At 61.5% G+C, this 20,038-nt stretch overlaps 2 protein-coding genes across 14 annotated transcripts in view; both read right to left on the bottom strand.

Annotated features, from left to right (window-relative positions):
- Nucleotides 1-11,855, bottom strand: part of MYRF (myelin regulatory factor) — a 28,623-nt gene extending 16,768 nt beyond the window's left edge. For all 7 annotated transcript variants that reach the window (XM_081279342.1, XM_081279343.1, XM_081279346.1 and 4 more), the window contains exons 1-3: nucleotides 11,663-11,855; nucleotides 1,320-1,407; nucleotides 866-1,129 (exon numbers count right to left, since the gene is read on the bottom strand). In XM_081279342.1, coding sequence (XP_081135468.1) covers nucleotides 866-1,129; nucleotides 1,320-1,407; nucleotides 11,663-11,708 — 398 coding nt within the window. In that variant the 5' untranslated portion in view covers nucleotides 11,709-11,855. The remainder of the gene's footprint in view (nucleotides 1-865; nucleotides 1,130-1,319; nucleotides 1,408-11,662) is intronic.
- A 4,004-nt stretch (nucleotides 11,856-15,859) lies between these two features.
- Nucleotides 15,860-20,038, bottom strand: part of DAGLA (diacylglycerol lipase alpha) — a 59,818-nt gene continuing 55,639 nt past the window's right edge. For all 7 annotated transcript variants that reach the window (XM_081264393.1, XM_081264398.1, XM_081264397.1 and 4 more), the window contains one exon: nucleotides 15,860-19,169. In XM_081264393.1, coding sequence (XP_081120519.1) covers nucleotides 18,212-19,169 — 958 coding nt within the window. In that variant the 3' untranslated portion in view covers nucleotides 15,860-18,211. The remainder of the gene's footprint in view (nucleotides 19,170-20,038) is intronic.

Below are 20,038 nucleotides of genomic sequence, written 5' to 3'. Positions count from 1 at the left end.
CTATCAGCCCGAGACTTGGGAAATCCTGCCGACAGCGTCCCAGGGCCACCGTCCCCCCTGCACACCCCTCTGCTTACTCCCACCTGGCCCTCAGGAGGAAGCCTCTGGGCTCCCTTAACAGAGAAGGAGGCTGTAGATCACCAGGGCAGGAGGCCGGCACAGGAGCCACAGCCAGGCGACCTGGCACAGTGTGGTTCCTGCCCTGCACTCCAGCCCTCTCCCACCCAGACACAGGGTCCCTGCCCATGCCCAGGCTGGGGAATCAGAACTTCTCCCAGCTCGTCTGCAGAGCACGGCACACCCCTGTTCTCTGCCTCTCCCCACGAGCACGTGGGGTCAGGGGTCACCCTGGAGTCTGGCTAGGCTGGTGGCCACCTGGATCCTTGGTTGAAGCCAGGCCAAGGCTCAGCCAGGGTCAGCCCACTGGTGTGGACTCCTCAGAGAAATGCGGGGAGCAGGGTTGGGCCCGGGAGAGTGAGGCTGTGTTGGGATGAGAAGTGGCTCCAGGGACCACATATGAGCCCCAGGCAATTCCCAGGGCCACAGAAAATGGCAACTGCACACACCTGGGCCTGGACGGGGCTGTGGAGGTGTTTGGGTATCTGGGTTTGTGCCTGTGTGTGCTGGGGTTCCCAGGGATGGAAACAGAGGTGGCCTCCAGCCCCGCCCGCTCCTGTCCACAGTGCTCAGAGATGTTTCTAGCACCTCATCAGCCCTCCTCACAGCCTCACTCAGACCCCGCCGGCTGCCCACTGGTCCACTGTGGGGCGACCCGTGGCCTGGGCCCTGCCTGCTGCCAGCACCTTCAGGCCTGAGGCCACCAGGCACAGGTTTCCCACTCCATCCGCTCCCTGCCCTCACTCACCCTGGGGCATAGGGAGCCTTGGGCTCTGCCTTGATGGGGGGCCCCGAGCCCCCCAGGAAAGGCTTCGGGGTGGCGCCCATGCCGTTGTTGTTGTTGCAGTTGAGTGGGGCACTGTAGCTCGGGGGCGGGAGGGGACCGTGGCGCACGGGGGAGGGTCCACCCCCAGGGGAACTCAGGTGGTGGACCCCACTGGAGCCAGGGACTGCAGGCTGCCCGTGGGGGTAGGAGGCCGCGCTGGCTGGAGCGGAGATGTCGGGGAAGCAGCTGCGGAGAAGGGACGAGGTCAGCCCAGCCGTGGGCCAGGCCTGGGAAGCGGCCGCCCCTCCCGAGGGAACTGTGCGGGTGGCAGAGGGCGCCATGTTGGGAGAGGGGGAGGAGCAGCTTTCCGAGGTGGGACTGCGGGATCCTGCGCAGAGGGTGAGCCAGCGGCTGGCCAAGGGGCCGGGGGACTCACAGGTCGGAGGCGTCCTCCTTGCCGATGTACTCCTCCAGGATGCTGGTGTCGATGTTGGAGGGCTCCAGGGCGCCATTGATGTCGTGGCCTGCAAGGAGTGGGGAGCTGGGCTAGAGGCCACATCCCTGGCGACCCTAAGCCTCTGGGCACCGTCCTCCCCCAGGCCCAGCCTTGCAGACCTAGGCCCCAAGCTCTTCCCCTCTGTGTGTCCAGGCGGGGGTCCTTCACTGGCCACCCTGACACCCTTCAGGAGGGACTGATGATTCCTCCCCCTGGCCCACAAGGCCACCTCCAACCTCCAAGGAGGTGAGAGGCCCAGAGTGTAGATTTGGGCACGAGGGGGCCACCCTTGCACCCCCGCACTCCTTTCTGGTTTGGTGACATGAGCCACAAATGTCCCTCTCCTCTGTAGCATGGGGTGCCTGTCCCTATGTCTGTGGGACTGTGAGAGCAAACAGGTACTTTAGGGAGCTGAGGCCCACTACCCTCCATGGCTCAGATGCGGCACGGGTCGTCCTGCCCTGTCTTTCAGGATCCAGACAGCCCAGCTGTGGGCACGTGAGCAGGACCCCACCTCCTGAGGAGCCCGGGAGTGGGGAGCCACCTGCAGCTGGTTCCACTGCAGTCAGAGGGCTCCTCGGCCCCCACGGAGGAGGGCTTACCCTGTCCCACAGCGGCATTCCCCGGAACTCAGGGTTCTGCTCTCCATTGTGGCCCTTTCTGGGCCCTCCCTGCTGGCCCCGGCCCCATGAAGGGGAGGGACTCAGAGAAAAGGCAGTCCAGGCTCCTGGGCATCATGAGGGGAGGAGAGGGGGTTGGCACTGGCCTTTCCTCTCCCAGGGTCACCTTGCGGGGGGAGCCAGAGGGCGGGGTGATAAGGGGGCTGACGTAGGAGATGCGTCAACCCCGATAATGGAGGGCTGCTCCACCCACCCTGCTGACCTGGGCTGGCCAGTCCCACTGAGGCAGGAAGGCTCCTTCCACAGGCCCCTGGAGCCCCCAGTCTGGGGTCTGCACTTCAGGCCCCCCTCTCTGATGAGCCCTGGGAACAGAACTCAGACAGCACAGGAACAGAACCCAGCTAAGCCACTCCATGCTGTGTGACCTTGGGTAGGCCATGCCTTCTCTGAGCCTCAGTCTCCTCATTAGTAAAATGGGACAAGAATAGGGAACGCTTCTTAGGGTAGCTGTGAGTCTGTGGAGACAGGTCTTCGAGGTGCCCGGCGCTCGGTGAGGGCTCAGCGAATACCACCTTCCCTTCCCAGCACCCCCCCCCCCATCCCTGGGGTCCCTGAGCCCCCAGCCCAGGCCCCTCCCTGACCCCAGCCGGCATTTCAAGAATGCTGAGCCCCGCTTAGGTGATTAATGAGCGGCTAAGCCCTCCTAGGAGTCACGCGCTGCCTGCACAGGCCAGGGCCCTCCTGCTGACCCCCACCCTGCTCACCCAGCTGGCAACGGAGACACCCACCACGCGCGGCCAATGGCCGTCCACAGAGAAACTGGTTGAGCTAGGAAGGACCATCTGCATACTGCATTCCCGCCCCTCCCTGGTAACCATACTTGCCAATTTTAAGCACCTACTGTGTGCCAGGCATAGGAATTCATCATGTGCAAGCGTTCTGCCTGTGCTGCGCGTCACTCAATCCCACCATAGTGGTGACAATGAAGATGGCAGCTCCTACTGAGTGCCTACCAGTACTTTGGGATTCATGATCGTGACAGTAGCGGAAGGCGCTCAGGCTGGCTGAGGCCCTACACAGTTCTAAGTGCTTCGTGCATTTTCCCTCCCAGTCACCCCTGGATCTTGGTGGTGTCACTGCAGGACGGGCTGGAAGGTTCCGGAGGGCGGGTCACGCCCAGGGAATGGGGAAGAAGGAAGGTTCTGGAGCGTGGCCCCGGTCCTGGCAGCTGAAGCGCAGGTTTGGGAGGCTGAACTTGGAATCCACGTGAATGATGGGCTGCCGTGGTCATGGTGCTGCTATTTATAACAACCCCAGCCCCTCCTCTGCCTCCTCCCTCCAGGAGCACTCCTAATCGCCCCTAATCCTCCTGCCCACCTTCCCAGAGTGGGGGGCCTCGGGCAGAGGCATCCTGGGAGACCCTAACAAGAACCAGATGTGGCTGGGGGGAGGAGGGACCCTCCCGTGCCAGGGGCCGGGCGGACGGAGGGGGAGGAGGGAGCAGGTTGGGGGTGGGTCCGGGGCGGGGGGAGTCGGACGGCTGCGGAGCTGGAGGGCCTCCGGAGGAAGGCCGACTCCCGCCCTCTCCCTGGAGGCCCTGGAGGACGGCCTGGTCTTCCCCCCACACTGTCCAGACAAAGAGACCAGCCACCAGTCAGAGGCCCCAGCATGTCCCACGAGCCACACCGGCGATCAGTACCAACATGGGCACTTGCTGGACCCCGGAACCCAGAGGCTGGAGCAGAACCCCAGGCGCAGGTAGAGGGTGCCCCTCCCCTGCTGCCTAAAGAGCCCCAGACCGTCACTGGACCCCAACATGAGTACCTTGGTCCTCAAGGCCTCCCTGGAAGGAGGCTCCCTGGACGGGAGCTGCCAGAGGATGCACAAGGCCCCACAACCGAAAAGTGCCACCATGAGGTCACAAACCTGCATCCCTGTCCTGCTCCCCTTGGGATATTGGGATAAGTAGGCCCCCGGCCCTCCAGGTGTCCAAGGCTGGGCACTTTGGCCCCTCACCTGCCCGCCCCAGCCTCCTCCTGCCCCAGAGCGCCCTCCCCCCTCCCCAATGCCCTCTTCCTTTCCATCCGGACACACCCCCATCCCACCCCCACATGAGGCCCTCTGAAAGTGGCTCCTCTTCACTCTTCAGGCTTCCGCTGAAATCATCCCAAGACTGTCCCACCGGCCCACTCGACCGTCCCCTCAGCAGGGACTCTCCTGCCCAGCACAGACCCCGGGTGGAGCCCCGCACCACACCCTTCACTAGGCGTCCACTCAGGTCTCTGACACCCCCTAAGGGCAGGTGCTTTCCATTTTCTCTGTTTTACGGATGAGGAAACTGAGGCTGAGGGTTTCCAGGGATACCCTTCTGGGATACCAGTATCCCAGCACACAGTAGGCACGCAGTAAAAGTCCAAGGGAGGAATCGGGGAGTGGCAAGCCAGAGTCTGGGACCAGGCCTGCTGGTGTGGGGACCTAGGCCATCCTGTGCTTCTGGTCCAGAGCACAGGCTCCCCGGGGGCCGCCCTGTCCTGTGGGCTGAGTGCCCAGCTGCTTCTTCCTGAGGCCCTTCATTACCTGCTTTGAACAGGAGCCAGACCCTGGTCTTTCCTGGGTGGGCCAGGCGGTGGGAAGGTGGCCCTCTCCCCTCCTCTCTCCACCTCACTTCAAGACCACCCAGCTGGGCAGGAGAGGAACTGAGGGGACCCAGCCAGGTGCAGGACGGAGCAGGCAGGGGCCCAGGTGGTCTCTCCACCCTGGGCCCCTCCCTCACACCCCTCCTTGTGCTCATGCCCCCCCCCCCACCAGCTGTGGCTGCTGGCTGAGTCTCGGCCATTGTCCCCTGGGACGGGGGAGGGTGGGGACCCGGCACAGTGGGAGGCTTGTGCCCTGCCCACCCCCTCCCTTGCCCGTCAATGGGGCACTTGTCAATTCATGCCCCAAACATGGCGGAAATCCCGTCGGCCACGTGGCTATGGGCAGGATGGGCCAGGGTCTGAGGATGCTGGTCAGACCTGGTTGCTCTGAACTTGGGGTGGACAAGGCACCAGGACCCAAGCCTGTGCCCTGAGTGTCCACCCCAGGTATCTGAGGGGTGTCCTACCTCTAGGAAATAGAGAAACTACCCACCTGAGCACCCTCATGATGCCCTGAGAGGGCCTGTGGGTCCAAGAGGCCTGGCTTCCAATGTGAACCCTCACTTCCTTGCTCTGTGGCCCTCAGCAAGTACCTTGACCTCTCTGAGTCCTGGCTTGCTTCTCTGTCAAGGAGAGCATGAACCCCTGCATCCCAGGGTGGCGGGAGCCTTAAGCCAGGTGAGCCCCAGGAGGCCATTCCACTATCTGTTCCCATCTCTGTCTCTCCTGCCCCCTTCCCGCCCTCACCCTCTCCACTCCACCCCTTCCCTCCACCTTCCCACCCATCTGCTCCAGGGACCTCTAGAGACTCCAGGGGGCCCCACACCTCATCCTAAGTCCTCTGAGGCATGAACAGTAAAGTGCTGCTATCCTCATACGTGTCCAGCCTCTCGGCCTTGGCCGCAGCCCTAAGATGCCCCCAAGTCAGGTCAAGAGTCCTGGGCCAGCCTCTGTGAACAGTCTCAGAGAACCCACACTGGGTCCTGGGACCCTGTTTCTCTCTGGGGCCCGCAGACTTCACTCCACAGGGAAAAGCTAGTCCCCGCCCAGTGCCTCTGACCCTGTCCTACAGGAACCAGGGCAGGCAGGCCACACAGGCTGTGCAGTTCCCGCGCCCGTCTATATGAACACAGCAGCGTTCCCCACACACGGCACACTCCAACATGCATGCGCGTACATATGGGCACACCCCAGGGTCAGGTGTCCACCGATGTGCATGATCCTGCCCCGGCCTGCCCCTGCCCAGCACACACTGACACACACTTGGCTCATTCAGGTAAGCGCTCACCATGTGTCAGGACAGTGCTAGGCTCCGGGAACACAGTAGCGAACAAGAGGCAAGACCCCTGCCAGGAGCTGACACTGCAAGGGACAGAGTCAGGTGACAGGGTAGGTCAGTGAAGTCCACTGCATTTTAGAATCCAGGCCGTGGGGACAGAGGCCCTGAGGCCAGAGCATGCCTATGCACACCCACGGCATGTGCACCAGGACACAGGCACAGGACTGAGGCCATCGCCCCTCTCAGGGCACAGCTTCATACACTTGGGTCCCAACCCACCTTCCCTGCCCTCTCCTTCCCTCAATCCCCCTCCCCACCGGAGCTAGACCCGACTGAGTCAGCCCAGGAAGGGCAGCACCCCCCACCCCCGCTTCCAAGCTACCAGGAAAGCTAGCCACAGACCCAACCTGAAGGCAGAGGAAGGACAAACAGCCCAGGACAAGGACAGGATGTCTATCATGGAGGCCACAGAGAGCTCTGGACCAAACTGTCCCCTCCTTGGGCTCTTTGCTCTTCCTCCCCCTCCCACTCCAGGCCTTGGCACTTCTGGGGTCTGCTCACATGGACAACCTTGACCAGAAGAGGGAGGGCGCTGAGGTCTACGGGGCTAAGGGCTGGATGGGACATCACGGAGCCCGGCCTTCAGCAGTGGGTCAGGACCCCCAGTGTGCACTGAGGGGAGGCCCTTTCCCGTCTATCCCAGGCTAGCACCCAACTGTGACCAGGATCCCGTCCCACCTCTGCACCTTCTTCTCCCCGTCGTCTCCCCCGGCCACCTTCCAGGCAGGACTCCAGGAAGACCACAGTGCAGAGCACCCAGCCGTGGCGCTCCAGGCCTTCGCCAGACTGGGTCCCTCCCTGTCCCGTGGGAACAAGTCTTGCATCTCCCAGGGGGAGGATGGAACAGGCCGAAACGATGTTGCTGGGGACCAGGACCCAGCATCAGGACCAGGCCAGGCCAGACCTGTCGTGCTGAGGCCTCTGCACACAAGCCACACTCAAGGGCTCACAGTTCCCCTCACCCCTGAAATAAGGACCCAAAGAGGGTGAGGGGTTTTCCCAAAGCATACAGCGTCAGCTGCAGGGCCCCTGCCTGAGCTTGGGAGCATCAACCCACCCTGTGGGCCAGTAATCCTCCAGGTGGGGCCCGTCACACTGCCCGGGGCCTGCAGGTGAGGCTGTGCAAGCCCATGGGACACGCAGTGGACAGACGCTGACATTTACGGCACAGGACCCAGGCCAGGCCCTAACCCAGCCCTTCCCAGGTGCTGTCCTACCAGTCCTCACAGAGGCCCTGGCAGGAGGTGCTAACCCGCACTACAACTGCACTACAACTCCACTCCCCTTTTACAGATGAGAAGTGAGAGCAAGGAGGGGCAGGGACACACCCATGGGGGACTCTGCAGGCAGCTGCCCACCCAGCTCCCACATAGCCCACTACTTCATCCCTCCCCTGCCCCCAGCCACGGGCCACTGCCCCGATGTCAGAGGAGGCCCACCATACCCCATACCCCAGCTTCCCAGGTTGGAGGGAAACCGAGGCCAGAGAAGGAAAAAGGTGGAAATCAGGGGGCAGGCTGCCTGCGCAGGGCGGGGCCACCCCCAGTTAATGATTCGGTTAATGATTTCTGCTCTGGTCCTTATCGGGGAGGGCAAAGTCCATGGGCAGCAGCCAATCAGCAGCCCTACTGGGCTGTTACCCAGCAGCCTCTGCTGCCAGGGTCCCTCAGTGCAGTAACCTCTTGGCAGTTGGGAAGGGGGTCAGGTTCCCAGGGAGGAGGCCATTCTGCCCAGTGACCTATCTGTCCCCAAACATCTAAGACCCTAAGAAACACTCTGTCTAGTCCCCCAGATTTGGGAGAGACCCCAAGTGCAGGGATGGCTGTGGTCTGCTCCTCACCCCTGGGCTGACCCCAAGCCCTCCCAGAGTTCTGCCCAGGATGCACCCCCACCCCCACCCCCAAGGCTTCTGTTCACCTATCAGTTGCAGCCTCCGTTGACCAGGAACACTCCCTGTCACCAGCTCTGCCATGTGGCTCTGTACTGGAGGTGGGGACGTGGGGATGAGTCAGACCCCCTGGATCACTTCCCCTCTGCCTGGCCCCAGGACCTGAGGGGTGGGTCTGGCAATCCACTTGTGGACAGGAGTGTTGGGGGATGGGCCTAGGAGACACCTCATTTCCTTTCCCAGGTGTCCGGGGTCAGGACATTTGGCTGCCTCCCCCATCCACTAGTCCCTGGGTGCTCTGCAGGCAGACAGCCCACCGGTCACACTTCCCAGCTCAATCCAGATCCCAGGCAGATACAGGTCCTCTCCCCCAAATCTCCACCAGAGGCTCCTACTCTCTAGAGAGCAGGCAGAGTGCCTCTCCCTGACAGGTAGTCCACCACTCAAGGCCCTGGGGGCGGAGGAGAGAACTGGGGGCGGCTGTCAGCCCTGGCTAACTCTGGCTACCTCCCTCCTCTTGGAGCCTCAGTCTCGGCCTGGGGAAAGGGGGCCCCCATTCCATCCCCCTCTGCTTTTCCTCCGTGGGAAGGGTGTCCCTCAAACCAGAGTCCTGGGAGAGCCCAGTCCCCCTTGGTCCACTTCGCATGTCTATCTGAAGGCCATGAGTTTGTCTTTGATGGCTAAAAATAATCTCATTTGAAGAACCTGCTCGGGTCCAACTGGCCTACCCACTCTCACAAGGGACATGGGGCCAGAGAAGAAGTAAACCTGTCCATGCTACATCGGGTTCAGAAGGGAGATCCAGGTCCCCTGCCGGCCTCGGTGGGTCTCTGGAGGCTGGGTGGGGGCCTTGCCTGCACCTGCGGGTCCCAGTTTCCTCATCTCCAGGATCCTCCACACCGACCTGCTTTCTAGCCTTATATCTCCTAGAATAGGAAGCCAGCACCCACTGGCTCTGAGCTCAGCCATTCATACTCCACAACATCCTCCCTCCTGGGACTTCAGGGCCTCAGGGCGGAAGGCACCATGGAAACCTTCTCCACCACCCGCCCCTGTCTTGCAGGTGAGAAAAAGGGTCCCAGGAAGAGCAAGGCCCTGATAGGATCAGACAGCTCTGAGTGGCCCAACCTGCACCAGAACCTCTAAGGTCCTGGCCAGATCCTCCTGTCCTGTCCTGTCCTTGGCTTGGCTTTGGGAGCCTAAGGCCCCAACCCGCCACCTTCACCCAGTTACCTGCTGGGAGCCAGTGCATCCTGCCCGTCAGGTCCCCTCTCTACAGGCCCTGTGCCCGCTGATCTGGGCTGCTGTTACCTCTCTCTAGGGGATTAGCCAGGCGGTCACACGGGGGCCCGGCTGTACCAGCCTCGAGGGGGCCGCCCTGTCCCGGCTTCCCACCCGAGGCCCAAAGCGCCTTAGCCCCCAGCCCCACCACGCGCACAGGCAGGACCCGGGACACACGCCTGTGTGCTAAGGGAGCGCCATGACCCACTCATGTCCCAGGCACCAGGGGCCGGGGCGCTGCCACCCCTGAGGGAGGGAGCGCACATGACTCCCAGGAGCTCAGGGGAGACCCGTCCACAGCACCAACTCTTCCCCTCCATCACCTTGACTCATGCACCCGAGAGCATACCGGGCCCTGGGCTCCCAGGCTCCCTCAGCCCCCACAGCATCCCCCTGTCGTCCCCCCCATTCCCCAGGCCTTCCCCTCCCAAGTAGCCCCAGAGGCCGACCCTCGCAGCCCACCCCCGCCCCATCCCAGCTCTGGAGACTTCCACAGGCCAGCCCTCCCAGGAGGGCGGCCCCACACCCGCCCTGCTCCCCACAGACATTCTTGAGTCTCCTCTTATCTCTCTGGAGGGAGCAGCTCGGCCTCCCTGCCAGGAAGCCGCATGGCTGAGCTGTGGCGTCAGCCCCCCCTCCCCGCCCCCACCCGTGGCCAGGAGAAAAGGTTTGGCGAAGGAGCCCGCAGCCCACGCCAGCAGGTCCACCCCTCTGCCAGGCCCAGGTCCTGGGGAGGAGGCACAGGGCTCTCTCTGGGAATGAAGTGGGCAGGGTTCGTGGGTCATCTGAGTACTTAGGAGGCACAAGGCCACCTGAGCAGTGCCCCCAGGCAAAGACCAGGGTCTCCTTCCCTCTGTCCTGGGAACCTCAAGTCCCGAGAGACCTCTGGAGAGCTCCTGAAGGAGGAACAGTGTCCTGGGAGAAGGGGAGGCCCCGGGGGTGATGAGGGCTGCCTAGAACCCTCAAATGGCCCAGCGGTCCCAGGTCAACCACATAACCTAGTCGAGCCTGGCCACTGGGGACTTGGGCCTGCCAGGGTGTCCGGCATCCTAGAGTGGGGCAGCCAGAGGCCTGCGGACGCCCTTGTCTGCGCTACTCAGCTAGCAGGAGTTGAAAAAAGTCCCCACCCCCAGGTCACACAGAGAGAAACTGAGGCAAAAAAGGCCTTCCTCCCTGGCCCAGGGGATTCCCAAGGGAACTGGGAACTGGCCTTGAAACCTGGGCCTCGATTCCCATGCTGGGGCCCCACAGTCCCCATCACAGCATGGCCAGAGGCAGTCTCAGCTTAACGGAAGGTTCTGAATGTACTGAAGAGCAGGATATGGGTTTGGGGGCTCCGGGTGAGCAGGCTCGGCTCCCCAAGATGGTTGAGAGGGACACAAAAGGGGCCATCTGGCTACATGTTCCAAGATGGGTGTGAGAGGCAGGATCGGCTGGGGGATGTCAGCCCGCACCTCCCCCTCCCCTCCCCCTCCCACGCGGCCCTTCCCTCCTGAACTCATCCAGGAGGGGCAGCCCTGGAGGAGGGGCAGGAGTTGTTCAGGGAGGAGGTTAAACATAGAGGCGGACTTCTAAAACCAACGTGGGGGTGGGGGGAAGAAAATATGGTGGGGTCTATACAGATCCCACCCTGAGGAGGGTACTTTCAGGGTCAAGGTGAGGAGGTGAGCTCACTCCTGTGGGAGGAGGAAGCACAGCTCCATGGACAGGCATGGGGGTGTATAGTCCCAGGGAGGCTCATGGGGCTGGTGAGATGCCCTCTGTGGGACTGGAAGGGTCCCCAAGAGCGGAGATGGCTGGTGGCAGGGATGCCAGTTTCGAGAAGGTTCCAGCCCTAGGAGAGCATGCTAGAGTGGGGTCCCAGCCCCAGGTGGTGGAAAGGTAGCTGCTTCAAAGGTGATTTCAGCTTTGGAGGAGAAAGCAACACTACCCAAGGCAGGTGACAGTCTCCAAGGAGGTCAGTCCCCAAGGGGGTTCTATTCCCAGGGGAACACAGCCAGGAGGTCCAAGCTCCTGCGAGTCAGACTGAGGGGAGGGGCCAACCTGAAAGGCACACAAGGGGGTCTTGGTCTCTGGGAAACAGGCTGGGCACTAGATTGCCAGCCTTAATAGGTACAGAAGGTCCTAGAAAGTGTGCTGGGTCTGGTCTGGATGGGGTTCCAGGGAAGCACAGCAGAGGGTCCCCGGACTCGGGAAGTGTGCTGGGGAGGGAGTGCCACCAGTTAGGGGGACTGCAAGCTCTGAAGGCTCGAGTCTGAAAGAGGGCACAGCTCTGTCTTGTTGCCGGGCTGGCAGGGGAGCCCAGTCCAGTGGAGGTGGGTAGTAACCTCCGGGAGACTCAGTCCTGGGGCCACGCGCACGGCAGGCTGGTACCAACCAGGAGGAGGATCCCTGCACTGAGGAGGTGTTCTGGGGGTCCCGGCGTGGCGGGAGCCTAGGGCGGTCCCCGTCCCCCGGGAGAGCGGCTGGGGGATCCCAGCGCAGGAGAGTCGCCGCCCCACAAGCCCGCGGTCTCTCACCTTCAAAGAAGCGCTGCAGCGCCTCGGTCTCGTCCACCACCTCCATGTCCCGCCTGCCCGGCGCGCGCTCCGGCCGCGGCCCCGCTACAGCCCGGCCCCCGGGCGCGGCATCGCCGGCGGGGCCCGCGCGACAGTCCCGGCTGGGCTCCGGCTGCGGTCCCGCCCGGCCAGCCGCGCACTCGCCCCCCGCGCGGCCCCGGCCCGGCCCCCGCGCGCCCGCCCGCCCCCTGCACCCTGCACCCCGCGCCCCGCCCGCCGCGCACAGCGCCCCCTGCCGGCCAGTCCCGGTCCGGCCCGCGCCGCAGGACGCGGCATCTCCTGCAGGCGGCGCTGGGTGCGGGGTCCTGCCCCAGGTCTGGGGCTCGGGAGGTCTGGCCCTATGCGGGACGTGAAAAGCGTACGGGTTGGGCCAGGGTAGCCGTGGTCAGTGACATCTCACCTTTTCTTTGGTCAGGAAAAGTTTCCAGAATTTAGCATCTGGGATTTTCAGAACCAAATCTCCCAACATTTAATGAAAATTTGTTCTGTGCCACTTCTGCATTAAGTGCTCAACAGGTGCTACCTCAGCCCTCGCAGGCACCCTACCAAGGAAGTACTATGACTCCTTGCATTTTGCAGATAAGGAAACTGAGGCTTAATGAGGTGAAGTTCTGTCGGAAGGAGCACTGTCCTGCAGAACTTTCTGGATTGGTGGAAAGTTCTCTGTGCTGTCCAACATGGTAGTCACACACTGGTCATTGAAACTGAAGAACTGACTGTCACTTTTATTTGATTTTATTTGGCTTAAAAACAGTCACCTGTGGCAAAGGTATTGGCCAAGGCAAGTCTAAGAGTTTCAAGCCCCATAGGTTCAGAGCCAAATCCTGGCTGATGCAGGAAGCCCTGCTCTCATTCACAGGTTCCCTGTCTGGTCAGACAATACCTGAAGGCTTTGTCTACAGGTGTATCAGGATAGAGCCATCCCCCTTGCCTTTGACCTGTGCCTCCTGCTCTCTGTCCAGCCTGCCTGACTGTACGATCTCTCTCCTACAGATCCCCTTCTTCAGTCTTCATAAAGCACAATTCAGGTCCCTTCATCCCTTTGCTAAGACCAGTAGTTTCCTCTTGCACTTGAACATCTAAACCTCATGCCCTGGCTTCTGCAGCCTTGGCGGCTGCTCCATCCCTGCCTGAACCACTGACTTCAGCTCCCACTTTTCTGTCACTCACCAAACCATTGCCACTGAGCTCTCCTTCCTATTACCCAAACACGTCAGGCCCACATCTGCCCCAGGGACTTGGCATCCATCAACAATGCTTGTCCCTACATTCTTTCTCAACAGTCAGGTCTCAGCTTACATGTCACCACCCTATCCTACCTGAATCAGATCTCCCAGGCCTAGGCCTTTCTTCTCACCTAGGCCTTTCTCATCACCTAGAATTCTGATATTCCGCTTCTCCTCACTCTAGAATGGAAAGCCTATGAGGGAAAGAAATTTTTCTGTCTCGGGCACTGCTATAACCCAACACCTGGCACAAAGTAGGTGTCTAATAAGTAATTCTTATGCCAGTTGCGGTGGTGCATGCCTGTAATCCCTGTAATTCCAGCAACTAGGGAGGCTGAGGCAGGAGGATTGCAAGTTTGAGGACAGCCTCGCAACTTAGTGAGACCTTGTCTCAAAATAAAAAATAAAAGGGGCTGGGGGTGTAGCTCAGTGGTAAAGCGTCCCTGGGTTCAATCCCCAGACTGCAAAAAATAAGTCAGTGTGAATGAATGGACAATGATGTCTTCCAACTACAGACTCCTAGATCTCAAACCTTGGAAGCAGAGACTTCTGGAATCCCAAGACCAACGATCATCCCACTACAGAGTGGCTCAACTCACAGCCACTCAGTACCCTTAGGTACAGCAGGTCGGAGCTGGAAAGACACCTCACCCCACCACTGTTTGACAAAACTGAGGTCTGGACAAAACAGAGGTAGGGGGACTTGTGTTAGGTCCAGATGACCACCTAGCCAGCCTGGAACTCTCAACCCTGCCCGGCAGAGGCCCCCAGAGGAGGGTGGGACCCAAGCCAGGCTGTGTGATAGGGACGGGGTGAAATGCCCATGAGTAGCTCCCACCCCCTCTTTGCCTCCCTCCTCCTTGGTGGCCAGCCATGGGGGAGGGGTGGCCGATGCCTGAGCCCCAGATGTGGCCCAGTCAGCAGGCCTGTAGTGGCCCCACCGAGGAGGGTCAATGCCACGACAGTTCTGGGCTTGGGGGAGGGGGTGCCCAGGCTGGCGGGTGTCTCACAATGAGGTTTTGTCTCTCCGGGGGCCGCTCCCAGAGCTCTTGCTCTTAGGTATATAGAATGGGATTTTGCCGGAGGCCCAGCTGTGTGTGCTGACCCACACTCCCCCTCCGCTTGCAGGGACTGAACTGAGGGGGGAGAGGGGCCGCACTGAGCCACCCATTCTTTTCCAGCTGATGCGCCCAGAGGTTTGTCCCCTCTGCAGACTCCCCAAGACAATTGTTATTCTCCACCCTGGCCCCTCCTCCACTCAGGGCCCGGCCTGCCTGTGGACAGAGTAGACATCCGCCCAGACCATGCGTCTTTTAAAAATAAATTTATCTTCTGAGTTGCCTGGGGTCAGCTAGAAAACCAGCTTCCCTAGGGACTCCACCCACCTACCGGTCTTTCCTTCACACCCCGTGTGTGCCTAAATGCCCGCCATCTGAGGGCCAGTCAATGGCTTAAACACGGCCTTTGTCCTGGTCATCTGGGATGACACATATTTGTCTTTAACACCCCCTCATCATTAAGGTGATAGATTCTTGAAGTCGCCCCGGTAGAAAGGAAGCCTCCTGTAACCCCCAGGAGCTGGCCTGGCTAAGGGGACCAGGCCCTGTCATCTCCCTTGATTCCACTTAGGTCACTGAGCAGAGGATCAACAGTCCCCGTGGGTCTTCCTGTCTGGGCTGGGGAGAAGGGAAGGGCTCTAGAGGGCTCAGCCACTATGAGGAAGCTGGGGTCCAAGCATAACTGGGGCAGGGGCTGGGTAGGGTGGTGGCTGGGGCTAGTGAAGGAGCCCCAAGGAGGGACAGGATAATTTGCAGACTAATGAGACCACAGAGAGGAGAGAAGCTCTGAAAACCATTAGGTGAGTGTGGGGGGGCCAAAGTCCCAGGCTGGGAGGACTGGATTCTGCTCGCAGGTTTGTTCCAACTTACAGTGTGACCTGGAGCAGACTATGAGGACAGGCTCCAAGGCCAAGAGCACTCCTAGCAGCCTTTCCAGCCCCTCATCAAGTAGGGTCACTCTGGATTCCAGGAACCACATAAGTGGGGAAGAAGAAAGTGGGATTCAAACTTGTCTGGGCCACTGTGGAACTGGCTGGAGGAACAGCGCCCCCTGCCGTGTGGAACAGGAAGGCCCTGGGCCTGGGGCTAGCAGGAATTCCAGCTGCCTGTCCACCCTGGGCTCTCCAGCCCCTTCCCAGGTCTCACTGCCTCGAGCCAGCCAGGGTTAGGGCCCCTGGGGTGCTCTGGCTTGGCCAGGTGTCCCTAGGGAAACCCTCAGCAAAATCTAGTGGCCCCTGCACTTCATGCTGTGCCGCGGGGATCTCCCACTCCTGCTCTAGCTCTTAGCACTCAGGGCGGGCACCATGAGACCAGGCATACCCCAATTGCTGGCTCTGCGGTCCTGGGCAGCTCACCTCCTCTGAGCCCCAGGTCCTTCAGCAAGGAAGAAAGGGCTGACCAGGTATGTAAGACCTCCATGTTGTGATGGACGCAAACCCCTGGTACGTCTCACACAGGCAGCAGAGGCTCCCTTCTGCAGCGGGGCTCGAGGGGCTTCTGCCCCCTTGCAGGAACACAGTGGGGTCCGGGGGCTAGCACTGGCAGATCTCGAGGCCCGTGAGAAATGCAGGCTGTTAGCCCCTCTCTGACCTGCCAAACCCGCACCCGTGTTTTAATAAGACCCAGGGGAACTGTGCCAGCTTTGGGCCAGCACTCAGCCATAGGCTGAGCTGCACCTAAACCACCCAAACTCCCAGTTATCTTTGGGGTCAGAACAGGTTAGGTTCCCAGGAACCTGACTGTCTCCCTTAGGCTTTGCGTTTGTAAGGGAACAGGTGCAGGGGTCTTTGTCCCCCAACTCTACTGCGCGCTGAGAAGCAAGTCCCCACCCAGTGGCAAGAGAGATCACGCCAGGCGCCCAGTGTGCTTCTACATCCAGTTTATACACAGCTCTATACAATATACAGAAACCTTTATATACAGATATATTTATAGAATAAGCTATATTAATTTGTCTCTCCTTTTTACAGCAATATTAGTGTGGATCTTTCATACATTAAGTACAAAAAAAGGTCAGGGGAGAATGGCACGTAGAGTGCGCGAGGGTGTGGGGCCCGGCGGCTCACTGTCCATTGCATACAGAGGTCACCCAGGCCCCTGGGAGGACAGGCCAGCGGGTGGCTGGGGGAGCTTGTGCTGTGGGTCTGGGGGATGGTGTGGGGTCAGTCTGAGCCAAGCTGGGCTGAGGGGGGTGGCTCAGATCCCCCAGATGTGACGTGGGGTTGAGGGAGACGTGCAGCAGACCCATCTTTCAGGGGCAAGGCAGGGAAGGACCAGGTGAGGGGTGGGCTGACCCTGGGTGTCCAGGGCTGAGTCCAAGTCTGCCCCATCCCCAAGCCTGTACAGGTGTGGCTGCAGCCTTGGGGGTGGGGGAGTCTGTCCCTGATGGCTCAGTCCTGGGCATGGCAGGGGGGACACACCCACCCTAGAGGTCCCCAGACCCACCCAGAAGAGGAGGAATTAAAAAGGCCAGACTCGAGTCTCTCCCTGCTACTGGCCCAGGTACTTGTTGGAACCTTTGTCTAATTTAAGAATTTGTCTAGTTTTTTAAACTCTCGGAGTCAGATTCTGTCCTGCTTCTGGGCTGGGCTGAGGCCGTGCCTCAGTGGGGACAAGGTGCCTGGAATCTGGTAAGGGCAGGGCTGCAGAGCAGGAGGGGAGGCCCAGCTCCCCATCTGTCAGGGTGGGCAAGGGCTCCTAGGCAGCCATCCAGGCCAGCCCAGCTCGGGGGTGTTGAGGTTCAGGACCAGGTACCAGTGCTCATGAGACAGGGGACTTATGGGAGCTCCAGTGGCCCAAGGAGGCTGGGGTGGGACCAGGGTGGGGGCACCATGCCTCCGAGGAGACGAAGGCACAAGTGGGCCGTCAGTGCGCCTGCCCAGCCAGCCCGGGAGCTTGTCCAGCGGCGCCGCCTCACACTGGCTGTTTCCTGGGCAGGGTGGGAGAGGCAGCAGGCAGGCAGGGCAGGCAGGGCGGGCAGCCTCCAGAGCCCTTCCTCAGGAACGGTGCACACTCATGCACATGCACACACTCGTCTGACACTAGCATGCACAATCTCCCCAACACCTGCTTCACAGGGAAGGCTGGGTTCTGCCTCCCCACTGCTTCCCGAACCCAATAGGAAGGAACCCCAATGAGGCCTTCGGCTAAACTGGGAAAGCCTTGAGCCCCTGGCCCTCCTGGTCCCTCCCCTGGGTGGTGGGTGGAAGGTCTCCAGCCAGGTCCCACAATACCCCACTCTTGGCCCCACTTCCCACCAATAGGACACTGAGGGTGGAGAGCGGTGGGAAGAAAGGCCAGCTCCCAGGAAGGAGCCCAGGCCATCGAGGACGGGGTGAGTGGGGCAGAGGTTTGTTTGGTTTCAGATCCCAGGGCCCAGAGAGGCCTAGGTATGGTGGGGTCCACATAAAGGAGTTAGGTAGGACCCTCAGAGCAAGGGACTTCGGCTGCCTTCGTTCCTCCCAGGACACTGACTCTGCAGCCAGGGGTGGTCACGGCAGTACCCACCACCCTTCGAGTGGCCAGGGTCCCGGGGGTAGAAGGTGGAAGCCAGGAAGTAGCAGGTAGGTGGAGCAGGCCAGGGGGCTCAGGAACCTCGGGCAGGGGGCCAACTGGAGGAGTTCTGGGCAGAGAAAGGGAGGTCCCAACCCCCTCCTCCAGTGCCCTCCGCTCTTGTGGGCCCTCTAGAGGGGCTACTGGACACATTACTGGGTGTGGGGCCTTGCAAGCCCAGCAGCTTCTGTAAACATTTACAACACTGTGGGCCACCTGATGGAGGTCACCCCAGGGGACTGGCCAGCAGGCACCAGATCTGGGGGTGGCCAGGGCACACACTGGCCTGGTGAGAACACGTGCTGAGGGGCTGCTCTCCACCCCCAGAGCCCATTTACCCACGGCCAACCCTGGATCCGGGGGTGTCAGGATGCCCGTGGGGGCTGAGCTGTGAGGGCTGAGTGTGGCCTGCCCGCCCAGCAGGCTGCGCCTGGCTCCTCCTCCCTCCCTGTGCCCTGCCCTCCCCCATCATTCCCCATGGCAGGGCCAGACCCCAGCCGCCTTGGCTCTAGGGAGTCCTAAGCTGAGGTAGGGATGCAGACCCCCAGCTCAGCAGCAATGCCCATGCCTGAGGCTAACTGACCACTGAGGGCCTCTCCTCAAAGCCTCCTGGCCTGGGGGCAGCCACCAGGTGCCCACGGGGCCTCCTGCTCCTGGCAGCAGCTGCTGGGGCACTAACGTGCTGAGATGACCAGGTCATCCTGCTTGGCAGGGCTAGCCCCGCAGCCAGTGGGGGTGGAAGTCCGGATCTTGTCCGTGGCCAGGCACTCCTGGCTGCTGAGGCCTGTGGGAGTCAGGTCCATGAGCTCCCCGGAGGAGCTGAGCGGGAAGGAGGGAGAGAGCGAGATGCCTGAGGAGGGGTCGGCCGAACCAGCAAAGAGCCGTGGGGGTTTGGGCACCAGGTTGGGCTCGAACTGGGCACGGAGCAGGATTTCTTGCTGGCTGGGGGACTTGGGGCCCTCGGCATAGTCGCTGGTGGGGCTCTCGGGCACCACCATGCAGTAGAGGTCCTGGAACGAGCTGCTCTTGCTGTCCAGGTTGAAGAGGCTGTCGATGAACTCTGCGAACTCCAGCACCTGGGGGCTGGGCGAGTCCCCCAGGCGCCCGTTGTGCAGCGCCAGCTCCCCGCGGGGCGGCCCCCCGCCGCCCTCTCCTCCGGCCTCTTCCTCCTCCTCGTTGGCCGCACTGGGGGGCCGCTCAGGAGTCACCCCGCCACTGCCCAGGGCTGCCTCCAGGGGCTGTGTGTCCTGTGAGTGCTTGGACAGGCTGTCGGCTGCCAGCAGCTCTGTGCGCGAGCTCAGGGAGGGGTTCTCCTCGGGGATGGCCGGGTCGATGTAGAAGAGGTGGCCCTCGTCCCGCTCCAGCACCGCGTGGAGGCTGGGGGAGCCGCGGATGCTGCGGAAGCCCGAGGAGCGGCGCGAGTCGAAGCTGTACAGGGATTCTGTATCCGAGAGACTCTCCATGGTGGCCAGTGGCGCCCGCCGGGCCTGCAGCTCCGCGGCCAGTCGCTCCTGGGTGGATAGCAGCAGCAGCTCCACGGGGTCCTGGCGGGCCGCTGATGCAGCAGCCACGGGGGACAGCAGCCGCCCCTCGGAAAAGCCCTCCAGACTCATCTCAGACTGGGACTTGCTCCTGCAGAGGAGGCAGGGCGGGGAGAGGGGGCTCAGGGGAGAGAGGAGACAGCCCGGCTGGCAGGGGTGGGGGGCAGTTCACTCAGCTGCCCTTGAATGGTAGGGGCAGGGAAGCCTTGTTTTTTAAAAATGAACTTGCAAGAACCCAAGATGGAGACAGGGCTGATGTGGGCTTGGACCCAGCGGGCCCAGGGAACGAAGAACCCGCCTGGAGCACTAGAGCTCGGAGTGCCGCCCGCGGACCCTGCACCATGCCAGTCACTATATTTATGGGAGACACAGTCCTTGAGAGATTGACTGCCCCAGGTCACTCATGAGGTGACAGTGGAATGGGAATACAGGGAGGGACAGGACGAGAAGGAAGCAGAGAAAGGGGCCTGCCCCCACCTAGGACTGCCGTCATTTCCTCCTCACACTGTGGTGGGTGCCGGCCTCTGCTGGACAGGGAGCCCTGGCACCCTATGCTCTGCACGTGAGCCTGCAGGAGTGGGTGGCTGAGCCGTCATCGCGGCTGAGAACAGACACGGGCTCCCTCCTCTGGTCATGCTGCTTCCGTAGGAAACGCATAAAAAGCTGGGACAGGTGTCCAGGGCTTCCTACAAGGCACTGACCACCCTTCTCAGCAGACTCCTGGCCAGATCTGTGACTAAGGGCATAGGGCCAGGGTTCCAGAAAGGCAGGGCCACCCCCCTTGGAAGCATCACTGCCTAGGAAGTGTGCATGCTGTGTCTATGTGCGTCTACGCCTGTGTCTGGCTTAGGTACATGTGTCACTCACACCCGTCTGCCTGTCCAGGTATGGCCCCATGTACATTCTCTGCCTGTCTGTGTGTGTCCTACACATGAGCACGTGTCTGTATGGGGTTCGTGC

This window comes from Spermophilus citellus (genome assembly GCF_964194105.1).
Source record: "Spermophilus citellus genome assembly, chromosome: 2".
Classification (NCBI taxonomy): domain Eukaryota; kingdom Metazoa; phylum Chordata; class Mammalia; order Rodentia; family Sciuridae; genus Spermophilus; species Spermophilus citellus.
The sequence above is the reverse complement of the archived record's forward strand: the minus strand, read 5'-3'. Positions and strand labels throughout refer to the sequence as shown.